General features: G+C 31.8%; 2 protein-coding genes and 1 long non-coding RNA gene across 3 annotated transcripts in view; 1 reads left to right on the forward strand and 2 right to left on the reverse strand.

Moving 5' to 3' along the window:
• Nucleotides 1-1,543: 1,543 nt before the first annotated feature.
• On the reverse strand, nucleotides 1,544-8,425 carry LOC143063731 (tetratricopeptide repeat protein 19, mitochondrial-like). Its single transcript, XM_076236071.1, has 2 exons — nucleotides 8,258-8,425; nucleotides 1,544-2,550 (listed from the first exon to the last, which is right to left on the reverse strand). Exons 1-2 carry the CDS (start codon nucleotides 8,389-8,391, stop codon nucleotides 1,602-1,604), a joined length of 1,083 nt encoding a protein of 360 aa, XP_076092186.1. The 5' UTR covers nucleotides 8,392-8,425; the 3' UTR covers nucleotides 1,544-1,601.
• A 71-nt stretch (nucleotides 8,426-8,496) lies between these two features.
• The window catches only part of LOC143063732 (tudor domain-containing protein 5-like), a 55,307-nt gene continuing 39,134 nt past the window's right edge, over nucleotides 8,497-24,669 (forward strand). Inside the window, exons 1-14 of the mRNA XM_076236072.1 lie at nucleotides 8,497-8,533; nucleotides 8,655-9,560; nucleotides 11,423-11,577; nucleotides 12,657-12,713; nucleotides 14,777-14,936; nucleotides 15,847-16,001; nucleotides 18,225-18,333; nucleotides 18,900-18,976; nucleotides 19,624-19,814; nucleotides 20,196-20,343; nucleotides 21,171-21,232; nucleotides 21,513-21,591; nucleotides 23,271-23,351; nucleotides 24,094-24,237. Of these exons, the coding sequence (XP_076092187.1) occupies nucleotides 8,756-9,560; nucleotides 11,423-11,577; nucleotides 12,657-12,713; nucleotides 14,777-14,936; nucleotides 15,847-16,001; nucleotides 18,225-18,333; nucleotides 18,900-18,976; nucleotides 19,624-19,814; nucleotides 20,196-20,343; nucleotides 21,171-21,232; nucleotides 21,513-21,591; nucleotides 23,271-23,351; nucleotides 24,094-24,237 (2,223 nt within the window). The 5' untranslated portion in view covers nucleotides 8,497-8,533; nucleotides 8,655-8,755. The remainder of the gene's footprint in view (nucleotides 8,534-8,654; nucleotides 9,561-11,422; nucleotides 11,578-12,656; nucleotides 12,714-14,776; nucleotides 14,937-15,846; nucleotides 16,002-18,224; nucleotides 18,334-18,899; nucleotides 18,977-19,623; nucleotides 19,815-20,195; nucleotides 20,344-21,170; nucleotides 21,233-21,512; nucleotides 21,592-23,270; nucleotides 23,352-24,093; nucleotides 24,238-24,669) is intronic.
• Nucleotides 13,478-14,669, reverse strand: LOC143063733 (uncharacterized). Its single transcript, XR_012975086.1, has 2 exons — nucleotides 14,392-14,669; nucleotides 13,478-14,030 (listed from the first exon to the last, which is right to left on the reverse strand). It is a non-coding gene; the product is annotated as an uncharacterized LOC143063733 (long non-coding RNA).

Raw genomic sequence — 24,669 nt, forward strand, 5'->3', positions numbered from 1 at the left:
TGAATCAAACATATCAACAGATGTCATTGTTATGTTATTGGCATTGACACAATCATTAAGGCTTGATGTGGAAATAATGTGTGAAACGAATAGCATTCATAGCAAATGCTTGCTCTGTCCATTTAAGTGATCACACTTAGGGAGCTACCATTTGATTTTTATGGGGGGGGGGGTCTAGGATGAAATTTGAAAAAAATAGGCAGAACAGGAGTTTTGAGTAAAAAAAAAAAGGCAGGATGAGCCACTTGCAAAAAAAAAAAGTCAGGACGACAATTTAGGTAAAAAAAAGTCAGGATAAACTAAAAAAAAAAAAAGCAGGACCGAACAGAGTGAAAAATAAAAAGGCAGGACAGAGATTACAGCTAAAAAAAAATGCAGGACATTTTTCATCCTAGCCCCCCCCCCCCATAAAAATCAAATGGTAGCTCCCTTATCATGCTTATTTTGAGTATTTTCACAACACATTTTGTCTGTTTTATCTTAGACTTGTACATGTACATGTAGGATAAAAATATTCTACCTGTATATTGTCCTGAATTATTAAAGAAAGTCTAGTTTCATATTTGTTACTTACAGCAAGAATATGTTTTTTCCAGTAATTTTCAGCTAATTTCCTAATGCTTATATAGTAAGGCTATGGTTGGCTTGCTTGCTTTGTTTTTTGATGGTTTGCTCAAGTGTTGTAATTAAGATTGACATCTCCAAAGAGTATAGATAGGCATTGTTAAACCTGTATTTACATGTATAAATATATATGTATACATATATATATATACCATGTTTGAATTTGGTTGGACATCATGGCAATTTACAATACCATGATTACAAATACATGTATATAATATACTAGTTCATACAAAACAAACAAGCTAATCAAAGTCTTGCTCTACATGCATCAGGAAATTAGTTCCAAGTGATACCAACTTCTAGGGCCTTAAGACGTTTTCAATTGGTTTGGTGCTGTTATATCAACCTTTGATAAACATTCTCTTTAATTCCAATGAATTAAAATTTGATCTCACCTAGATCAAAATGCCAAGTCAGCAATTTTCTTTACTTGGCATACATTTTTCATGAACTTTTACTAAATCTTCTCCTCTGAAACTTCAAGGCCAATTTGAACCAAACTTTCCCACAATCATCCTTTTTGTAAGTACAATGTAGTTTAGATATTTATATATCTGTTCATTTGAACTGCCAACAGCATGGCTGACATGGCGAAAAGAACACAGGGGTAATTGCAAGTTTTGTCTTAACCTTGAAAACATCTGCAGATTAATCTGACAGTGACAGAAATGTTTAATTAGATTGTTGAGAGTTACACAGCATAAACTTAATATTAAGAAACATTAACTTGTCAGGTTAGAATACAGTGAACATAATTATAAACAAGAGGTTCTACAGGGCCTTTGTTGTCACCTTGGGTCTACTTGCATACTCAACAAGGGGTCACTCCAACATTGTAGGCAATGAATTGGGCTTCCTGAGATCAGACAAGTGGTTGAACATCCTACTGGGTTAAACAATTCTGTTAGCATTTCTATTTGTATTTTATTCAAATCACTTTATCTATAATAAATAAATATATAAATTCTTCAAACTTATTCAGCTGATTGTACACCTTTTTTCCTCTCTTCTAAAATTCTTTGCAAACAGTATTCAGCTTGTCCCTGAGCATGTTTATTTTTGTTTTCTTTTGCTTTTTTCAGTGCTATCCCACAATTCTTCTCAGCATCATTCAATTTCGAAGTCCTTAGATATATTGCTCCTAAATTTGAATAAAGCGCTGGAAGTTCTGGCACATTTGATGCTGTCCCAACTTCAACAGCTTGAAATAATGTTGACTCTGCTTCTTTTAGATTGTTTTGCATAATTTGAACAGTAGCAATGTCATTTAAAAGAACAATTCTTTGTGGGTGTTCTTCTCCTAAAACTCTTCTAGCTATACTTTCTGATCTAACAAGTAATGGTTGGGCTTCTGCCAATTCCTTATGATACATTAAGAATCGGCCATAACTTTCTAGAGCAAGACCAAGCAAGGCATATGTATTATCGTCAGTCTCCGGATTCTCCTTCACCTTTAACTCCATAATTTTAACTGCTTCTCGATATCCCATCTCTGCCATTTCATCTTTTTTTGTCATTGCATAAAGACTTCCTAATTTAATGGTTATTTCAACAAATGCATTGCTTGTTTTTTCCATTCCCTTTTGAAGGCAAGCTTTCATTGTTTCTTTATATAAAACCTCAGCTTTTGAGAATTGTCGTTGATTTAAAGCTATATTGGCCAAATCGTCATATACCGTCACTTTTGCATTAAAGTATTCTTCTCTCTCCATTTCTTTGCTTTTGAATTTATTCTCTATGTCGTATAGAGCCTCATGATAAATTCTTTCTGCAGCTTGATTTTCATTTCGCATGGCTGCCAGTTTTGCCCGTTTTATACTCATAACAATAGGGTCTTCTTCTGTTTTGCTTGAAAATCCAAGGAAACATCTTGATACACCAATTAAACCACAAGAAGAAACAATTGTTGACAAGGAACTGGTTCTGTAAAAGAAACAATAACTTTAAAATGACATTTTTAAATGCTAACTCAAGGATCACATCTCCCGGTGGGGTTACTTCCTATATTTTTAGTGGTAGGAGTGTGCCGCAAAACAGGGTTGCTTTTTCATTTCCGGGTGGTTAGAACAGGATCCCTTTTTCATGTCCTGCTGGTTAGAACAGGGTCACTTCTTTGTGCCCTGCTGGTGAGAACAGTGTCTTTTTTAAACAAAGTTTTTGTCTAGAACAGGAACACTTATTTAAATGTTTAAGATATAGTCTAGAACCTGTTGTAGAACAGCAACTATTTTATACGATCTAGAACAGGGTATACATTTTCTGAGCGTATCTAAAACCGGTTATGTTTTTCAATGTTTTCTGGTTAGAACAGGGTACAATTTGACAAGTGCTGTCGGGACAGTTATACCCGAAAGGATAGTCAGCAACAAACCCGAATAACATCTACAGATTATGTAAATTAACTCATCATAGAAACCAGAATTGAAATTTTGTGTTTACGTCAGACCTGCGTTTTGTCTACAAAAGACTCATCTGTGACGCTTGAAGATAAGTTAAAAATAGATAGTGTCTAATTCATTTTTAAATTGTCTTTGAGAAATCTTTACTATATATCTTTTCATGAGCATCTTTTTATCTTTAATCTATAGCAATGTATTATCTGTACACATTATAAGTGTATTGTCTTAGGGAGCTACCATTTGATTTTTATGGGGGGGCTAGGATGAAATTTGAAAAAAATAGGCAGGACAGGAGTTTTGAGTAAAAAAAAAAGGCAGGATGAGACACTTGCAAAAAAAAAAAGTCAGGACGACAATTTAGGTAAAAAAAAGTCAGGATAAACTAAAAAAAAAAAGGCAGGACCGAACAGAGTGAAAAATAAAAATGCAGGACAGAGACTACAGCTAAAAAAAAATGCAGGACAAACTTTTTCATCCTAGCCCCCCCCCCCATAAAAATCAAATGGTAGCTCCCTTAGTCAATGTAGATGTTTCAAGGATGTTTGTTGCATGTGTTACTCTCTGATTCTTTGTAAAAACTTCTGAGATTTTGCAGAAACAGTCATTTCATAAATATATATACATTTATCATATGTTTAGTAGTAAATACAGTAGTTTTGCATATGTGATAAATAGCCTGCTGTTTAATCCATATCACGCAACTTTGATGCGCACCCTTTATCGCATACCCTTTATCACACCCCTACTTTTTTTTTTTTTTTTTTTTTTTTTTTACATAAGGTCAGTTTATATTTATTTTTTTCCTTAAGAAAAATTTTCCTCAAAATAGGAAAATTTTTTGAATGACGTCATTGTTTGGTATGTGACGTCACGAACGTCGAGTTTTCATATTGTATGTGACGTCACGAACGTCAAGTTTTCATATTTTTTGGCACACTAAATGCAACTTTGAAAAATACAAAACACACAAATTAATACAATAATAAACAAAATATTTTTAAAACAACAGCACGCAAATTGTAAGGTAACCCAGGTGCTTCGGATAAATAATTGAGCAGTTCTTTTAAGGTCTTTGAAACAAGACAAAAGTAGAACTGAAGGTAACCCAGTGCTATGGATCAGAAAACAGTTCATATAATATAATACTCTTCTGTTGAAATATATGATAAAGTGTATAATACATGGCAAAATCCGTATCACATGCCGTATCACCCTCGACCAATATCATCCCTCGGGCCTAAAGGCCCTTGGGCTGATATTGATGTCTCGAGATGATACGACATATGATACGGATTTTGCCATGTATTATTCTCTATGTATCATACATCATAAAGGCAATACATGATTAACATCTGATGTCTACAAGAGAAATTAGCTTGATTTATCATAAAACTACTAATTTTGTTTTGAATGAATAATTCAATTTTTTTACTTTAGTAGTACTACTGCTAATATAATAATATAAAGTTGATTCTTAATTTTACTTTCATTTATATAGTTGCAGATGAACATTCTGTTAAAACAATAACTAGGCAATGAACAGGTAAAAATTCTGCTTTAACCATAAATATAGCTCCATACAGGAGGAGGCCTCGACACCCTGGCCCTAACCCTAAATCTGCCTTTGCTCTTTCATTTTCTTTAAAGACAAAATACACCTACATGTTATTAGGCTATTTATCAGATTTTGATGAAATTTTGTATGAATTTAGAACTCAACTACCTGCACTGAGCTGTATCTGAATATTGAAATACATAACACATGTAGGTTACAAAAAATGTATATGCTAGTAGAGATATACAGGCAATTAATAAATTGCTTCGCTGAGCACAGTTGGATACGACCGCAGATGTCCAACACTGAAAAGTTGGGGCCAAATTAAAATGGACACAATATTCACGCTTGATACAGGTTTGAATTTGGATTGTAAATAAATTTTTAATAGGTTTCTGACACAGAATAACTGTAGTCAAAGAACTTCAAATTGGTTATATGATTTGAATTTATATTTATATTTTGCATTTGTGCAATACTCTATGATGTTGCGAATTAACCTTTCCCTCCCACCAAACCCCCCCCCACACAAAAAAAAAAATTTACCCTGTTTTTTTTTGCTTTTGTAGAACACTGCTGTTGAATATATAATAACCCCCCAAAAAAAATATTTGGAGAATTTTTTTTTAAGAAATGGAAAACTGTTTTTTTTTCACTTACACCCTTTCCATTCTAAAAAACAAATCTTTCCATCAAGATATGGTCAGTATTTTAATTGACCTCTAACCTTGACCTAATTTTCTCTTTTTTGGACCTAGGACCTCAAATCAAAAGATGATTGGATCCTAGGTCTCTATAACTTATGGTTTATCAGTTTAATAGAAAGGCATCACTTATATCAAATGCATAAAGGGGAATAATTCTCATATACAATGTAGCTGTATAGCTTCTCCAGATAGCTTAGGTCAAAGTAAAATGCAACATCTTACATGTCCTATATGGATATAATGAGCCCTTTAGAAAAATAAATCTATTGCTTTCTTTTACAGTTGTGAAGAAGATCTAAGAACAAGAAAAACAGCATTTGGGAGGTTAACTCTTACAAAGAAAAGTGTTGGCTAAACAGGGTCAGTTTGAAAGCGTTTATACAAAAAAAAATAAGCAACATCTTCTGAAACAAAACAAAAACAGAGAAAGAAAAAAATTGGGCAGAAGAAAAATAAATAATAAAATAATCAGAACAAAATCAATTGGTCTTTCCTAGGAAAATTTTAAGTAGTGCGTCCATAAATACACCAACACATGTATTCTGGTAAGGGTTAAATAACTACAGTACTTGTGTTAGATGTGACATTGACCTGAGACTTCTATAACATGTTATAGTAGTTGATAACATGTTATAGCAGTCTCAGCATTGACATACAATTTAAAAGCTTAATCTTTTTTCTATCACATAGTGTTAGTTTAATGAAAATGGTGATAAAAACTAATTTGCTATGATTTTTCAAAATCTCATGTTTATATTTCACATTGGCGCCTTTTTGTTCAGTCAAGTTCCACACATACGAAGTCGAAAATTACAGACAAGAAATGTTTATAAGACTTGATTGTGTCATTTTATATATGATTTTATTCATTATTTTTTTTGTGAAATAGTATTTTTATACTTAATCGTTGTTTGGTATTGAAGTTTGTCATTACTAAGCGACTCAGCTTTGCCGCAAATAACTATTAGCTAAGCAGCAAAACAGTTCCTTCCTTTAAACATATAGCTTATGAAAATAAAGTAGCTCATGGCCAAATCAAATATATTTTATTGTCAATTAACACCAACACGACAACAGTTGTTTTGTTGTATTTTCTAACTTTTAATGCTACCCTTATTTTAGTCCAAATAATTAGGACGTCTGGCAAGGCTATTTTATTTTTTTTCTGGGACACCTTCGTAGGAATGGTCCAACGATTTACAGAAAAGAGCGACGATTTACAGAAGGACCAAAAAGAACCGAAAAGGACCGAAAAGAACCGAAAAGGAGATCGAAGTTTTTAGTAATCGAAGAAAATTAGCAAATTGCAAAATTATATAAGTCTATTATAAATAAAAAGATATTTTTCACAAAAGTTAATTATTAGGTTTTGAAACCTTATACTGCGACAGGACTACATATAATAACTCACTGTACATGTGAAAAGTTATAGGTAGTGTCGGATGCCTATCTTATGGAATAGAAAACATAGAACAGACAAGAAAATAAAAGATATTAATTCATTACTGTCAAACAATCGTTCTACGTGAATTATATTTATAAGCTTAGTGCCATTATTTTGTTCAATCTTGGTCGCTAATTCATTTCGAACATTACAACAGTTCCTTATAATTATTTTGGAATGTGTTCCATTCATCAGTGAATATATATATAACACGGACATTTGGACAATCGGACAAAAACAAAATAAAACAAAATATCGTTTAAAACATGACGGAAAACTGTACAGGAGTTATTGAATAAATACGAATATTTCTTTTCGTGTGTGTGTATGTGTATTAGATATTAAATGAAAACACATTGATTGTTACTTTGACACGTACGTCAAGGATTTGAATTTGTCAAGGAAAAGCCCTGTTATCTCCATGCACAAGTTTCTCTATGGATACATGTAGCACCACAGGCCAACATTTATCACCATCTGACATCATTCCTCTAATCTACATATCTGTTTTAAGTGGTTTATTAGATAAAATTAATAGAAATCAGCAGGCGATTAACTTTTTCACACCCTTTAATCTATACGTTATTATGGCGGCTATATCAGTAAAGAGTTAACAATTATCAATTATACCGAAAGCGGGTGCGCTTTTCATTTATTTATTTTTCTTGAAAGACGAAATGAAATGACTGTGTTTTGCACAAAAATTTATAATATATATAGATATTGATGTATTTTTTTTATTGATTAATCTCCTTTTATCGGCCCATGTAGCCCATCCTTTTATAGCGTATATTAAATTAAGAAATTGAAACGAATCAAGAACATCGTAAAGTTTGCCAGGTTTACATGTAGCAGGAATTGAAATTTTCTTCACTTATTTTTTACAATTCTATTTTCGAAAACAATGGAAATGACACTTTGATTTTTTTTTCTCAAAAATATTGAAATGCCTTAATCATGAATCATGTTAATCTGAAACAGAGAAATCTAACTTTTTTGTAAGTCTACATATCCATATAAATGTACAATCTAAATTTGAATTATAAATTCCTTTATTACGAGGGGGGGGGGGGGAATTGGTGTATAGATATATACATTGTTTTAACTTTAAATAATAATGAGGGTGGTAAAGGGTTATTTTTGTGCAACGTGTTTTGCCATTTTTATTTCACGTGCAGCCGTGAAAAAGGTTCGTTATTCACCGTGTTTCGTGAAATCAGTAAAAAGATCAAAGTGCAAGACATTTTTAATTGTTCGTTCATCGTGAAATGGCAATTTTATTTCGCGTTCTTCCGTGCAGATACCCCCCCTTTACGCCCCTCAATAATTATATGTATGTTCTTTTCGGTTCTTTTTGGTCCTTTTTCGGTTCTTTTCTGTACATCGCTGGACCGTTCCTACGAGGGCGTCCCAGAAAAAAAATATAAAAGCCTTGTAGGAAGGCGTCCCAGAAAGAAAAAAAAATAGCCTTGCCAGACGTCATAATTATTTGGACTACCCTTATTTATGATAATCAATTGCACACCTGGAAAATTTTGATGTATTTTCATGATGTGGAACGCATTCACGTGGATGTAATTTTCTTCTCTTCAATTCATTCAGACATCGTAGTAATGTAAATCGAAATGCATTTATCACAGTTCTTCCCGATGTTGTCATTGTATAAGTTGTGTTGGTACCCGTACATACCAAAATCGAGAACGATAGGGAAAGGAAACATTTTTAAAACAGTAAACCAGTTCATTATTGCTAAAATAAAGATTTCCATTCCTAGTGTACAGAAATGAACATATAAAACAAGGTCACCGACTTAAATTAAGATTTATTTATTCAATAACTAATATCATGTACTTGAAATTTTGCATTTAAAATAAAATCCTATTATAATTTTAGTCCTAAATCAGTAAATTTTTGCATTTCAGTGTGGGAACCAGTAGGACATAATTTTTCTACAACCACATGGAAGTTAGCAGGAAATATTTTTGATAGGCTGGCGCGAAAGAACTGAAAATAAACACTCAACATGACTGACATTGCAAATAAAAGGCATGAAATTGCAAAGGAGATTAGGGCCTTATTGATGTCAAGTCCTGCAGCCCTGACAATTGATGAGCTAAGGAGAGATTTTCATCAGTTCATGGACAAACCTATTCCCTTTAGGGAACTTGGGTACTCCAATCTTGAAGACCTGTTAAGAGACATGACAGATGTTTTACATATTACTTATAGAAAGGGAATGATGTGTCTTGAAGTTATCCCAGATGACACAACCCGCCACATTGCAAAACTTGTGTCTAAACAAAAAATTCCAAACAAGAACAAATATGCCACAATGAGGAGAGGGCCACCTCCTAGAAGACAGCAATATAAAGTTACACCTTCTTTGCCACGTTATATAAAAGACAACATCTCAGAATTATTTAGATCTTATTCCAATGGCTTACCATTAACTCATTTAGATACTGCTTATTCGAAGCGTTTTGGTTCAATGTTTTCATTTAATAGACTTGGCTTTGTGTCTATTAAAGAACTTTTATATTCTATTCCTGAATGTGTTTTACTTAAAGAATTTCAAGGTGGAGAGTGGAGAGTTTTGCCTGTACATATGAAAGCACCTGAAGGCAATTGGAGAAAAAGAGGACACAAACCAGAAGAAAGAACTTTAAGTCCACAAAACAGACCCCCAGATGGTTGGTCTATGCAGTATGACCAAAGACAAGCCATTGTAGAAACACCACAACAATACAACAGCACCTTGCCATATAAAGTTGAAACAGGAAGACCTGAAACCACTGCTCAACAAAAGCCAGTCAGAGGAAGAGGGAGAGGTAGTTGGAATTTGTATTGAACTATTAAAACTATAGAAAAAAATGTTATGATATACAAAATTTGAAAAGAGAAAACAATCTGTTTAAAAGAAAAAAATTGAGGGATATATCACAACCAAGAGAGATTGAATTATAATGAAGTGTGAGAGTCTCATAATTAGGTTACATATTAAATCACAAGTTCCTACATGTATATTTATTATCATGATTATGAACCTCATCATGCTCATAGGCTGCTATAATGTTTATAATACTTTCTCTTTCATCAAATTAGTGCCATTGGTCTTTACCTTAAAGTGCAATTAGATTAAACCTTAAACTAATGTTACTTCTAAGGTGTTGCAGGGGTTCAAATTATTATTGAAATGAGGTCAGTCTTGTAATCTTGTTTACAGTAGACTTTGTAGACTTGTATGAAAGTTTAGGAATTTGAAACAAAATGTAAGACATTTATGAAAATGAAAAAGAAATCTTTGCTTTTGATTGTGTCACATGCCTTATACATGAATAAACACATGTATAATGATTATCCTTACATATGATTAATATATATATTAAACATACTTGCCAACCTCTGACAATGGGAAATCATGTTATGACATGTCAAAAAGCATGTGAAAATGCGTGACGTAGATGTGGACTTGGTAATGTTCATAATTTCACATACAAATTTGTTACTATAAAAAACAATATTTATTCTACTGTAAACTTTTATTGTTTTCAACAGTGGTCTATTATGTTGCTTTTAAAGCACCACCACTAATCACATATTCAAAACAACTGCCAGTTTCAAGTTTAGTTACATTTATTTAATAACAGCACACAATATAAATGTAACATAGTCAAGTTCTGATTAGAATTCAGTGTCAATTGCTTTATAATGGAAAATGCTCTCCCACAGTAGGAATTAATATATATTTGACTGAATTAGCTTTATCAAGATTTGAAAGAATGTCAAAATGTTTGTTTTTTTTGGCAATGTAAAATGTCATCTATTATCTTTGCCATTGCTCCCATTGCTATTGCCTGGTCAAAACTGGTAGTTCATCAGAAGATAGCTGGTACTATGAGAGCTGATCCAACAGTTCTGTGATATTTTCGATCATCCCCATGGCCTGTAGAAATCTGTTGACTAGATTTGAAACTGAAACTGAAATTGAAAAAAAAAAATGTTTTATAAATTTATTAAATAAACATGTTTTAATACTTATTCAAATAGCTACATTGTATTTTTCCTCTCATATACATGTATATGGTTTTTTGTCATTGCAACATAGAATGCACAATGCGTTACTTGTCACTCGACCAAAATATAAATTATAAATCTTGAATCTTGGTACGTACACATCGTTTTGGCTTAACAATTGGCGCTTTAGACGACGGTACAGGCCCTGAAAGCGACCTCTTTCTGTGCACATTTCCCCTATAAAGTGAATTTGAAAGAAAGACACAAAATTGTTAAAACTAATCACAAACTACTTACCTTTTACTGTTTGTCCATATAGAAAAATAAACAATATGGCAGCCAAACAATTACTTCGACTTTGTCGGTATTTATTGCCGAATAAGGAAAAAACCAGAGAATAGCGATATCACTAACGACCAAAAAATGAAAAGAACGAAAAAACATGTAATTGCGTGTAAAGTATTGAAAAGCGTGTACACGCCATGTGACAAAATCCTTGCGTGTAAACTGTTGAAAAAGCGTGTATTACACGCGAATATCATGTCAATATGATATTAAATAGATCTTATTTATCTGGTTCAATTTGTTACCATAATTGATTTTCATTCATATAGTAAATTTATAGATCTTATTTATCTGGTACATTTGTCACCATGATTGCTGTTCATGATTTCAGGAATGAAGAGAAGTGCTAGCGGTGGAGATCAAGCATCTGTAGGTAGAGAAAGTGAATCTAGTTATAATTCCAATGAACCAGAAATAGATCTAGAATGTTGTCTTGAAACAGAACCCAATGATGGAACAAAACTACTGCAGACAGAGTTAAGAGATGTCAGTTGTATATTTTTAAAAATATATCTTATAATCTGTCTGATCATCTGACATGTAGGACACATTTCCATTGGTCGGATAGGGCATAAAATAAAATATTGTTTGTTTCTCCAATCCTGACTGACCCTGCAAAAATAGTGCTACTCATAAAATTTTATTGTCAAACCTAAGACAAATATTATTTTATTCATTTTTGGTTTTCAGGCTTGTCGAATTGACTGATATTGTTCCAGCTTTTTGGAAAAAATAAAATTATTTCCCTACCCACCTACCCACACCTTCTTTGACAGGGTCGGGTTTGGGGAAACAAACAATATATTAATTTAGGCCTAGGCTCTGACAATGTATCTGACAAAATGTTTGATAGACATTATCACAAAACTGCCAATAATTTTATCAGACTCAATCGGCTGAAGTTTGCTTAATGGTTCTTCTTTTAGCTCACCTTGCCCAAAACCAAAGGATAATTATGAATATTTGCCATCAAATTGTGTCCGTCTTCTGTCATCCATGAACTTTTCTCTAAAAAAATCTTTTCCTTAATGGATTGAAACCAAAGTTTGTCTGCTTAATCTTTAGGATGTCAACTACCAAGTTCCAACCAACATTACAGCATTGTCTTTAATTTAAAAAAAAAATTGCCAAACAACAGTTTTGCCTAATGTTTGTTTAACTACAGACATGACAGAAATTAAAGAAAAAAACTGACAATAGTAAAAATATTAGCAAAACAAGTTCTATCTATTTTCAAATTTTGAAATAAATTTGCCAACTTATTTTGTAGTTGTTTTTTTTTTACCTTTTTAGCAGTTCCTTTCTATTGTTTCGAAACTAAATAGGAGCAAAAGTGAAAAGTTAACCTTGTTTTGGAGTAAATGCCCCTGAGATATAATTGTTTTGGCTGGATTCAAGAAAAATATATATAGCAGTTAGTCTAAAAACAAATGATAAATGACAGGACAGTAGTATAATAAAATAAACAACTATACTTTATCTGTTATATTACAATGCTAAAACCATTGTGTTTATGTATGTGTCTAGTTTATAAGAAAATTTAACTAAACATTGTATGCTTTCAGTTGCTTGCTGAAAAACCAGATGGTATATGGGCAAGTCAGTTACCTTTCTTGTACAAGGTTTGTATAAAGCAGCGTTTCCAACAGAGCCTTACACTTTTGTGTGTTCTCTACTTTTTTACAATGGTTATTTCGGAAAGATAGCCTGAACATTCATAGGTTCTGAAAAATTAATATTGAAAAAGAGGATTAAGTGAAAATCTAAACCGTAGACCCAAAACCATTTAGAGCTTGGTGATTTTCTGAGCTGATATGGTGATCTCTAAGATGTTGAATTTGATAAAACTCCTTGTCAAAGAAAATACATTCATGGAATGAGGAAAAACGATATTTTCCTGGACATTTGATATAGTCTCCATACATATAGAGTATATATGTTCTTTGATGAACATTGAAACCCATGAAGCAAATCGGTAGCCCACAAATAAATTTATTTACAGTTTTGGAATTTAGTTGAATTTTATCTCTAAATGAACTTATATCTGCTCTGAATAGCCTTGTAATGTCAAACAATAATCACTTTTTAATTGTGAGATTAAAGTTTTTAAATTGTGATGTTAAATCGAACGGGAACTTGTGTGAATTTACGTAATAGCTGACAAATTTTCATGCAAGTGTAAATACCTCTATAATGAGAAATCCACAGTACCACAAATTATTAGTTGTTTGTAGGATTTTAGCAATTAACAAACCTGCTTAAGCATGTTCAGCCTATCAATTTTACCAATGTAAAGATGGCCTCAGTAATCTCTGGTATCGATCAAAAGTGGCCTAATATGTTACTGTAGTCTTGTTTCGTGGCAAATGATTACACCAAGACAATATAAAGTTATGGATTCTTTATTTCGTTATATATTGTAATCCAAAATAAATACCCTGTAATAACAATACATTATATTAATGGATGTAATATAATTAAGTAACTATATAAAAGGTTTAAAACATTATGTTAACAATTATGAACAAGGAAACTGTTTACTTTTCCAAGCATTTAAATAATAAAAGAATACTATATAATTTCATTAAGTCGGAAATAGTGATCTCCAATTCTATTGTCTCATGAATACATCTAAATACCAAATCTAATCATAATGCATATGTCGATGCATTAGTAATACATTGTAACAGTAATGAAATGAACTGTTAAATACCAAATTTAAATAAGCATATTTAAAATAACATATACATGCAAAGCAAGAACATACGTGCAAACAAAGCATAAAGCACTTTCTAAAGCAGACAATACAATAAGCAAAACGCACATAGATTCAACATAACAAAACCTACCTCACAGGTATTTGTGAAGGCTTGAATACAATAAAAGTACAATCACATCAGGTTGATGCCGACATGGTGGGTCATCAATATGGAATATACCTGCAGTACAAATATTAAATTCATAACTAACCTAATCTGCATATCAAAATAAGATAGTTATTATCTTTATCAATTTATGACTTTATTTAATATCTGAAATTATTATAAAACATTCATTCCATAAATTCAATAGTTTAATCCATTTACTGAAATTTAGCTGTTTTATATAATTTACTGTTTTAACCATAAAAGCACAATTATTAAAGAGATTTAAAGTTCGTTTAAGTTTTCTATTGTTACACTTGCATATCACATCTACACATCATTCAAACATGCATTTATTCATAACATTCGTAAATCATGCGTACGTATAATTATAAGGATAGATAATTAATATATTAGTATAAGAAGAATAACTGACCTTATAAATAGGAAAACCAAACTCCAAATAGAATATAATATTACAATTTACTAGACAATGAAAATGGTGTCCATTACACAAAGTGACCATGTAGAAATGTAAAGTTCCCGCCAAAGAATTGACCACTAATCAATACCAATAAAACACTATTGAAACACCTGATAAAAGTCACACCTGAGCGAACCTGAAATATACACTCCGTATAGTTTAACCATGCAATAATATAATACTACAGTATTACTTATATATAAAATACATATATCCTAAAATAACACTTTACCACATTACTTTGGTAAATCCACATTTGCCTTGTAATTGAGATACATGTACAATACCAAGCTATGTATCCATATTTGAAAATAAATTTGAGTATTTTTCATTTCAGATGAAATACAGTAAACTCCTCAATTTTAAAGACCTAGGTTACATGAGTGTTATAGAGTTATGTAATTCCTTTCCTGACCAGATTTTGATAGAACGACCTGTATCCAAAGGAGACTGGTTATTGTATGATGCTAGAGTTCCTAGAAAATCACCTGAAAAGGGTAAATATTCTCCACATGCCACCAAAATTATGAAGCATATAATTACAAATAGTGCTCAGGCTACATAGCTCTGGAATTTATTCAAATCAGTCACCATTATATTAAATTTCAGTTTATTAAAGGGCATTGTTATCATATTCATGTTCATAGATATCATGGATATGATTTTTTTTTTTTAAGATCTTAGCTAATGCATTTTAAATCAATTATGACTGTCAAGTATGACTGTCCTAACTTGTTTTCTGAATTTGAGTCGTAAAATAAGCTGTGGATAAATTTGATAGACTTTCAAACATGTAAAAGATTTATCACTAGCACAAACTTCTTATGACAACTGCTGATTAGGTTTCTGAAAACTAGTGCTTCATTGGATTAGGCTCATTGATATATAAATCTACTTTGTAAAGCAGTAATACTGTGGAATCATATATTTTCGTGGCTGTCAATTTTTTTTTTTTAATTTTTATTATTTTCAAGATTTTAATACAACAAATACAACACATCAAATATACATACAGTAATATTAGTGATAGTTATGACAATAAACATTGTTGTAAATTCATTTTTTCTATTTATATGAAAAGAAAAGAAGCAAAAAAATACAGAATAAAATATAATTAGAGTTAAATGTTAATGTTCCACTGTGTGGCACTTGAGAATTTAAAAGAATTTTATAAAAAAAGGAAGAGGTGGCTAACAATTTTCATGCATTGCTAAAAACTTGCATATACGTGAAAATTTGATTTTGTGGTTTTGCCATTCTCTCTCTATTCAAAGCCTAATGAAAATATGTTATTCGTTGAACATTTGAATTCATGGTTCACTTGAACCCACGAAACCCACTAAAATTGATATCCAACAAATAATAATGAATCCACAGTATTAAATTATTTATTTGATTATATTATAGACCGTGATGATGCAGATAAAACCATAATAGAGGAGAAAAGGAAACGTCATAATAGTCAGAAAGGTGCTGATCCAGAATTGAAAGAAAAAATTAGACAAGTTGTCATGTGTCGAAAAGAGGGAATTCCATTAAAAGATTTTTTGGCATTTTATCAGGTAATTAGTAAAAATATGTCAGTATTGAACAATGTCAAAACAGTTTTATGCAACTATTGTCAAACAAATAAAGGGAACAATTTAAAAGAAAAATAAAGAATTACTGCAAATTAAAAAGGAAGACTACAAACCCTGTTCTTCTAAATTAAAATACAAAAGTGTGGTTTGATGGCTGAAGAGACAAATCTCCACTATAGAGATAAGAACTAACATTGGATGCAGTAAGTACACACACAACTAGTTTACACCCAATGTCACAATTCAATAGAGTTGGTGTACTCAGTCTGCGACGTTAACCACTAGCCCGATGCCCCAGACTAGTAATTTTCAGCTCGGACTAGTAAATTTAATATATCGCTAGCCCGACCGGACTAGTAGGATATATAACGTCCTTTCTCTGTTATTTGAAATTTGAACATATTTGAAGTTCAAATTGACAAGTAATGCAGAAAAGATCGTCAAATCAATGTGTTGCGAAGTCTAAACTATCGAGATCGATAATTGTACATTTCCCGAGGAAGTGAAACAGAAACAAAAACCAGTCGCAATAGTTCCGGTAACTCGATCTGTCTTATAACCAGTAGAAAGTGGACCAACACGGACACATTAAATTTTCTAATAATGACTGCAAGTGTTTTTAAATTAAAAGACTAACAAATTTTCCCACGATTAATTATATATCTTTAATGTTATAAAAATGTTTTAGTTTACTTCACATCACCAATAAAGCTATCAAAATAGATTTATGTCATCTTTACAACATCGTGTTGGTACACTTCAATTTTTTGGTAATTAGAAAGACCAGAGAACGTAAAAATTCTTCAATGTACCGACGGGCAAAGCCAGGAAAGGCTATAAAACAAAAGAGATCAAATCATGACGTTTCTGAACAAAAACAAAATCTGAGGTAACCAGGACCAGAGGGTTTCGGATCTCCTGTAGTTGGAAGAATGACCGTCATCCTTAATAAATAAACTCATACTATAACAACCTGTTGATGGATAAGTTGAGATATATTGATGATAAAAGTAAATTAAATTTGTATAAAGGACTTGATCCAAATCTATTGATCAAACCTTACCTCTCTAACTCAAACTTTAAATTTAGAAAATTTTACAAAACTTATAATCAAGTGACCATTCATTATAAATTGAAAAAGGAAGGCATTTTCAAATTCCTCACTTTGCAAAAAATTCAAAGTACTAGATGATGAAAAACATTTATTAATAATTTAAATGATTCTCACAATTCAAATATTAGATTAACATATTTTAATTGCATTAACAGAGAAAATAATTCATTTGCTAATCTCACTGACAATGACATATTTATATATATACTTTAACTTAATCCATCTACACCAACACAAGTGAATAAACTAGTTTCCTTTATAAAAAAGTCAATGGAACTGAGGACAGGGGACCCTTTAATATTTACCTGAATTTGTATACATATATTGAGTAACTTAGTTATTGTTTTTATTTGTTTTTGTTGTTGTTATATGTCACAAACTGTAAAGTTTATATGGCAATAAAACTTTGAATTGAACTGAATTCTTAATGTTTTGCACGTACTGCAAAGACAATAACAAAACCAATGGGATGTCTAAATTAAAACTGAAGCAATTATTAAAAGACTATGAGGAATAAAAAAAACTATAAATTACTTGGAAACTCTGACATTGTTTTTGTTATGAACTTATCATGACTAAAAATAAATAGTGTAGGAAGTTTTCCTTGTTTAATAATTTTTTGCAAATGTAAAATCCTTAAAATTAGCTAAAAAAAAATAATTTTCAACCAGCTTAAACCCTTTCAGGTGTGCTCAAAATGCAGGATTTTGCATCTTAGATTTCAAATTTTTTGAGGGGGAGCATGCCCCCAAACCCCCCTAGCTGGTTCGGGTCGCTTTTGCGACCCTCAACGGTGTCGGACTAGTGGAAATTATTCAGAACTAGTAAATTTAAATAATCACTAGTCCTGTGTACTAGTACCCTCAAAAGTTTTGGGTGCAGACTGTGTACTGCCTTACTTTTTCAAATGACTGGATATTTACACAATTACTGCGGATGACAGCAAAAACAGACTGAAGTTATATAGTAAATGCTGAACTGCTTTACTTTATTGAGATATTGTAAAGGCATCATTTGGAAAATTGTAAGAAATTTGCAAGTTGCTAACCAAGAACGTTTTCACATTTAAATTACAACTGTTTTAATTTCAGAAATTGATAGGTGATAGTTTACCAGTAGAAGAGTTAGGTTTTGGCTCTGTTGAAAAATTTTTGTTGTCATTGACGGACACATTGTTACAGTTTAAGTATAAAGGAGATGGTAAGTGAGATATTATGGATTCATTAATATTTGTGGAATACCAATTTTCGTGGATTTCATGGGTAATGGGGAACTACAAATTTAAATATTGAATAAATTACAAATATCTTAAAGAATGTATGCAGACTTTGGCAAAACAACGAAATAAAATATCCATGCTAAATGCAAGTTTTCTTCAATCCACGAAAATTGGTACCTTAAAAAATAGATGAAAATTTTGAAGGTACATAATAAAAAATAAATGAATTGTGAACAAAACGCTTTAGGAATTTAGGCTACATTGCATTAAACTTGTCTTTCCACATCTGTTTGTCTCACCAATAACTAAGTCACTTTTTTTCTAAGCAACAACTGAACACCTAGACAGTGGTAAATTGAAACTTTTTATCAATTTTCTGAACTGTCAGAGAACTTTAAATTTTGATCTACCACAGGTGATATGCTAAGTATGACAACTGTGTGCAAGTTCTATTATTAATACATTTGGTATGGCCGTTGTAAATCATTCAAGACCATTTGTCGACTTCAAGATGATTGGAAAAAATAAGATAATAATTTATTTATAGGAATCATTATGGTGTTACCATTGGATACCACTACTCCTCAAAGAACAGATAAGCTGAAATACCTACCAGAACCTGAGGTTTGTGACTTGAAGCTTGAAATTGGTTGGTTTTTTTATGGGGGGATGCTCAGGCAAAAATGATGATTAGTTGTGTTCTAAGAACTTGATCGGCCCTATTTTTTACAGCCTGTTTTCTCCTTGCCAATCATTTTATTACAAAGTCTAATCCATTTTATCTTTAAAAAGAACAAGATTTGAAAAGATATATTCATAAATACAGTCTTCAAGCTTAAACACGAAGTCCTATGGCCCAGGATTTTCAAATTCTTTTCGACATGTACACAAAATCCAAATAAGATTTTTTTTATAAATTGAGTTTCAGGCTTGTGGTCTCAAAATTTTATCCTGAAGGCTGGAAATACTATCATAAAATGTTTATGCGTGGAATTATTAATATTAATTCTTAGTCACATAATATGAATATAGAACTGATGCTAGACTATCTCAAGAGTTTTGTAAAATGAAAATTAATCGTTGGCTATTTTATACAAATATTTTAAGGCAAATTACTATCTTTTGTATTCTTATTTCCTTGAGAGTATTGCCTTAATGTAATGGGTTGCTATTGATAAAAGGGTAAAATTGAAAATTAAATGTTTAAGTATGGTGAATACACATCATGTAATAATAATATTTTAGAATTTAAGGTATGCCTCTTATTTTAGGAAGTTGTTAAGAGTTCACTACCAGAAGACGCAATCTTACCAGGTGCCTGCTATAGACATTTGGAATTACCACAATTAGGAGAATATTTTGAAGTCTTTGTCTCAAATATTGTATCTCCTGGTCTATTCTGGTTCCAAGTCAGATCTAAAAAGACTACAGTAGCATTAGAGAAAGTGATGAACCAGTTGGAGTAGGTGACATTAATGTATTGGCTCTGAATTATGTGGAATTATTTAGGAGTTCTAATATATTTTGTTTGTTTGGTGAAGTTTGAATTTATATCTGTTCACCAAAAGACAACTTTTAAAATGAAATCTAGAATTGAAAGAAAACATGATCTACATGTATCATTATAGAATTTTGTATCCACAATAATAAATGTATCCACAGTATTTGATGAAAGTTAAACTAACCATAAAGTATTATTTTTTTCATTGGATTCAACTTCTAGTTTTGTCATTTCAGCTTTTGTGCTCTTTGTTTTTGTCTTCCACAAGAATTAATAATGTGATGCAATGCAGCATTATTTCGAAATCATTATTTTAAAGACAATTTTTCTTTCCTTTTACAGATACTGTTATAAAACAGCTGAAGGTAATACATACAAGATACCTGATGAATTATTAGTAGTTGGACTGGTTGTAGCCGCTGTATTCCCTGAGGATGATAACTACCATAGATGTATTGTAACCAAGCTGGAGATAGGACATCAAGCACAGGTTATTATAGCTCAATTATTTGAGTGTGTGTTTTGTTAAGTTACTGTTGTAACCTTGTTGAGTCATACAGCTGCCTTTTTATGTGACTAAGAAGATTACTGTGGATTCATTATTATTCGTTGGGATACCAATTTTTTGCGTGTTCATGGGTTCAGGTCAACCGTGAATTTTAATGTTCAACAAATTAAAAATTTCAATCAGGTTGTATGCAGACTTTGTATCCACGAAAAAGGAAAGTTTTCTGCAATCCACGAAATTGGAACCCATGAAAATAGATGAATCCACATTACCTTGATTTATTAATTTAGTTGAAATTGAACTGATAATGCTATGGCAAAACTACCAAAAGACAAACAACAGTATATGAAAGTTTATATAGAAAACCAAAGACTAAGCAACCAACCCCACTGAATATAAGATGATAATCTTGGGTGCACCTGAAGGGTAAGCATATTCTGATTCACCTTTCTGTTAATGGGACATATCAGTAAAAGATGTACTTTCCTGTAGATTTGTTAGTACAGTGCATTTTAGAGAAGATTTGATAAGCTATTCAAATATTGTAGTGGCCATAAAAGACATATTAATAGACAGCTCTTCAAGTCAACCATTTTATAACATCTATAGTCCACGCCGATGTCATTTACCTTCCGACATAGACAATCAAACACAGAGTAGAGTAAAGAGAAACATAGTTCGCTCTATTTTCATGACAATATACCTGATTTGTGATGAATAACTTATCATCTATAATGCTTGACAGAATAAGTGAATTACGATTTACTGGCTACTACTTATATTCTATCGAGCTTCTTTGTCTTTTGCAGGTGTATTTTGTAGATTATGGAAATACGTGTAGTGTCCACAGAAAAAATTTACGCTTACTCAGGTAAATGTCTTAACATATAAATAAATAGAGAGAATGTCTTCAAACTAACCTTTCTGTCCTTTTTGTATGATATGTGATATTGTATCCATGTGAATCCTTTGTTTCACCTTGTAATTTAAAATGTGAATTCTTTGTTTCACCTGCTAATTTAAAATGTGAACCCCCTTGTTTCACCCTGTAATTTGAAATGTGATTCCCATGTTTCACCTTGTAATTTGAGGTATGAGTCCCTTGTATCACCCTATAATTTGAAATGTTATGTCTTTGTTTCACCTTTTAGGTCCAAATTTCTAAAACTGCCAATTCAGGCAATTCAAGGAAGACTGGGAAATGTACAACCAAATGGACCAGAGGGCCAGGTATAGTTTATTGAATAATTAATGTCATAGCAAAATATGTGAAATGTTTATGCACATGGCATGTGTCTTGGTAAACAGAGCAAATAATTAGTTACCTTTTTTTTATATAAAAATAGATTCTACCACTGCATCATGTGTGATAGGATATTTATCCACTCGAGACAGTTATATTTTTAATTTCAGTTGATAAATATTATAATGCACAAGATTTGGTGGTGGAATTCTATTTCTCTAATGCTTTTTAGGCGATATATAGACATTCTTAATCCTTCTTTTAGAAATATCTGCAAAAAGATGTGTTCTTTCTACCTGATGTCACCAGGCATGGTCTCCTTTTTCATGACATCACAATAAGAGTTTCAGAAAAAAGCAAAAAGAATTTAATTTATTATCGAATTTTGACCAATGAATAACTGAGATAAACTATCCACACATTGTATAAATAAATAATCAACAGGTCAGAAAAATTGTGTAAGAATTAGAGAAATAGTATATTTACAATTTCAATCTGTTATGATAACTATAAACTAAAAGAATGCATTTTCTCATTATCACACTCCCCTAAATTAAAAAAAAAGAAGGTTTGTCTGCAAAAGTCGATATTGCAGAATAAAGACATGTGAAAGTCACTTTCTGAATAAACAAAAGCTTATCGGATTGAACAATTGAAAATCAAGAAATATAGGATCTCTCATGCATAGTCTCTAAACAATTATTAAAATTAGGCATCATTAACTTCAATGAGGAATAACGGCAAAATGTGTACTTTACTGTTTTATTTCTATTTTTACTAGTCCTGAAGGCACCACACTTGCTGGTAAAATGTGTGACCAATAGAACTATTGCTATGCAGTAAAAACACTTGAGTGTTTTTGCCTTTTGTATATAGTGGTATCTACTCGTTTACACCCTACAGCACAATCACCACTTCAGGTGTTGGATCACTTATAGAATGTAAAGGTTGCCGAATGTTTCATGTAGTGCTTGTTATACATTGCTTTACTTGTGTGTGTCAATTGATCCTTCTATCTGTATGTCTGTCTATCTGTAGCACACTTTAGTGGTAGATGTATTTGTCTCAGCAAATACAAATCCCAGCTATTTGATATATTGTACCAAGCTTCATATAAGTGCTAAAGCTAAATTCTGGGACACAGTTACATGTTGCTATATCTTTACTTTATGTTTGGAATATACGTGTTTGTCTATTACATTTATGCATGTAATAGAAGTTAACTTCTTAGGTAATACAAATAAGAACTTCTTTACTTCATTTATTGAAGTGACATTTTCAGATCTATCACATTTCTACTTCCTGTTTTGTATGTAAGTTACTGTGGATTTTTTGTGGGTATAGATTACCCCTAATTTAAATGTTGAACAAATAACATATTTTCACTAGGCTTTGTATACAGTGATTGGCAAATCCACGAAATCATATATCCAAGAATATGAAATTTTTCCGCAATCCATGAAAATTGGTACCCACGAAAATAAATCCACAGTACATTAATGCAAGTTTAAGAAGTTTATGTTGCATTTTTCTCTGCAACAACAAATCATATTTTCTTGATATTAGATACCAAATTTATTGATGGTAAGCTTAACTATGTACTTATCTCCTATCAACTTTTACTTATGTTCAATTATATTGTTTGATAAGGACATTTCTTTTTTAGAAATGGACAATGAATGCAAGAAACAAACTACTTTCCATGTGTATAAATAAACCACTGGTGGCATTGGCAACAAAAGAAAAGGTAAACACAATCTTTAACAAAGAGATTGTATTTAGCCCTTGCTGCTAAGCAGTGGGGAAGTATATAGTTTTTGAAAAGTCTTTCCGTCAAGATAAAAATTTTGATTGCCAATGAGACTACTTTCCACCAGAGTTCAAATGATGTGGATGTGAGCAATTAGAGAGAGGTCAACGTACAGCTTTTAACATTGAGAAAAAAACATACCACACAGCAAACTTCTAAAGTCTGCAAATGACAAATGTAAAACAATTCAAACAAGAACACTAACAGCCTGATTTATGAACAAAACAAACAATAAACAAAAACAAACATGATATACATCCAGAAAGGACAACCTCTGAATTACATGAAGTACACGCTCCTGACTTGGGACAGGCACACAGAGTGTGGAGGGGTTAAACATGTTTGCAGCACCTAATCCTAACCTTACCTGGAACAGCACAACATAAGAAAAAAATAATCAAGTATGAGCTTAACTCAACAGATTGATAAGAAGGTTACAGAGGGTCTCTGGCAAAGTGGTCTATTTAGCTCATCTAAAGCAATCACTAGCCTGTCGATACTGAGGTTGTGAGTTCAAACCCTGCTTGTGGCAGATGTGTTCCATTCTGATATTTATTTACTAGGTTTCCTGATTTCTTGACAAGTTGGTGGTTCCCTGGGAGCAAGCTATAGCGAGGAGTGCTGAAATTGGTTCTAAGTTCTAAGGACATATTCTTATTAATTTTGTTTTTGTATTTAGGATAGAGTAATGTCCCTTGTTCTGGTGGACACGTCAGGAGAAGAGGATGTCTGTTACAATGACAAGCTTGTTCAAGAAGGATATGCTATTTTCAGACCAGATGATCATACCACTAATTTGACAGGTCCTTCTGATGCACCAGAGGTAAGGGTTTAGTGAATGATCTTTTTACTTTTTAGCCATGGCGTTGTCAGTTTATTTTTGATTTATGATTTTGACTGTTTCTCTGGTATCTTTCCCTCCTCTCTTATATGGTAAAGTTTTGGAGAGTGAACAAATTGTAAGAATAATTCACGCTGTAATGATGACGTACCGGTGTACTTTGAGGAATAACATTCATAGAAGCTTTGTGTCGCACTTGTATGATTAAGTATTAAGTTGACTAATATCTCGTCTATTGAGATCCCTTGTTTCAGCTGAAATTATTGTTCATAAAGGTAATTATCTTCCTGAATATATATGTAATATTTGCCACTGTAACATGAAATAGTATCAATCAATCATTATTTGTTAATTTATGGGGAAAATACTTTATTCTCTGGTACTTTAATACTAGATTTTACATCTGACACCCAG

This window comes from Mytilus galloprovincialis, chromosome 2 (assembly GCF_965363235.1).
Source record: "Mytilus galloprovincialis chromosome 2, xbMytGall1.hap1.1, whole genome shotgun sequence".
Classification (NCBI taxonomy): Eukaryota; Metazoa; Mollusca; class Bivalvia; order Mytilida; family Mytilidae; genus Mytilus; species Mytilus galloprovincialis.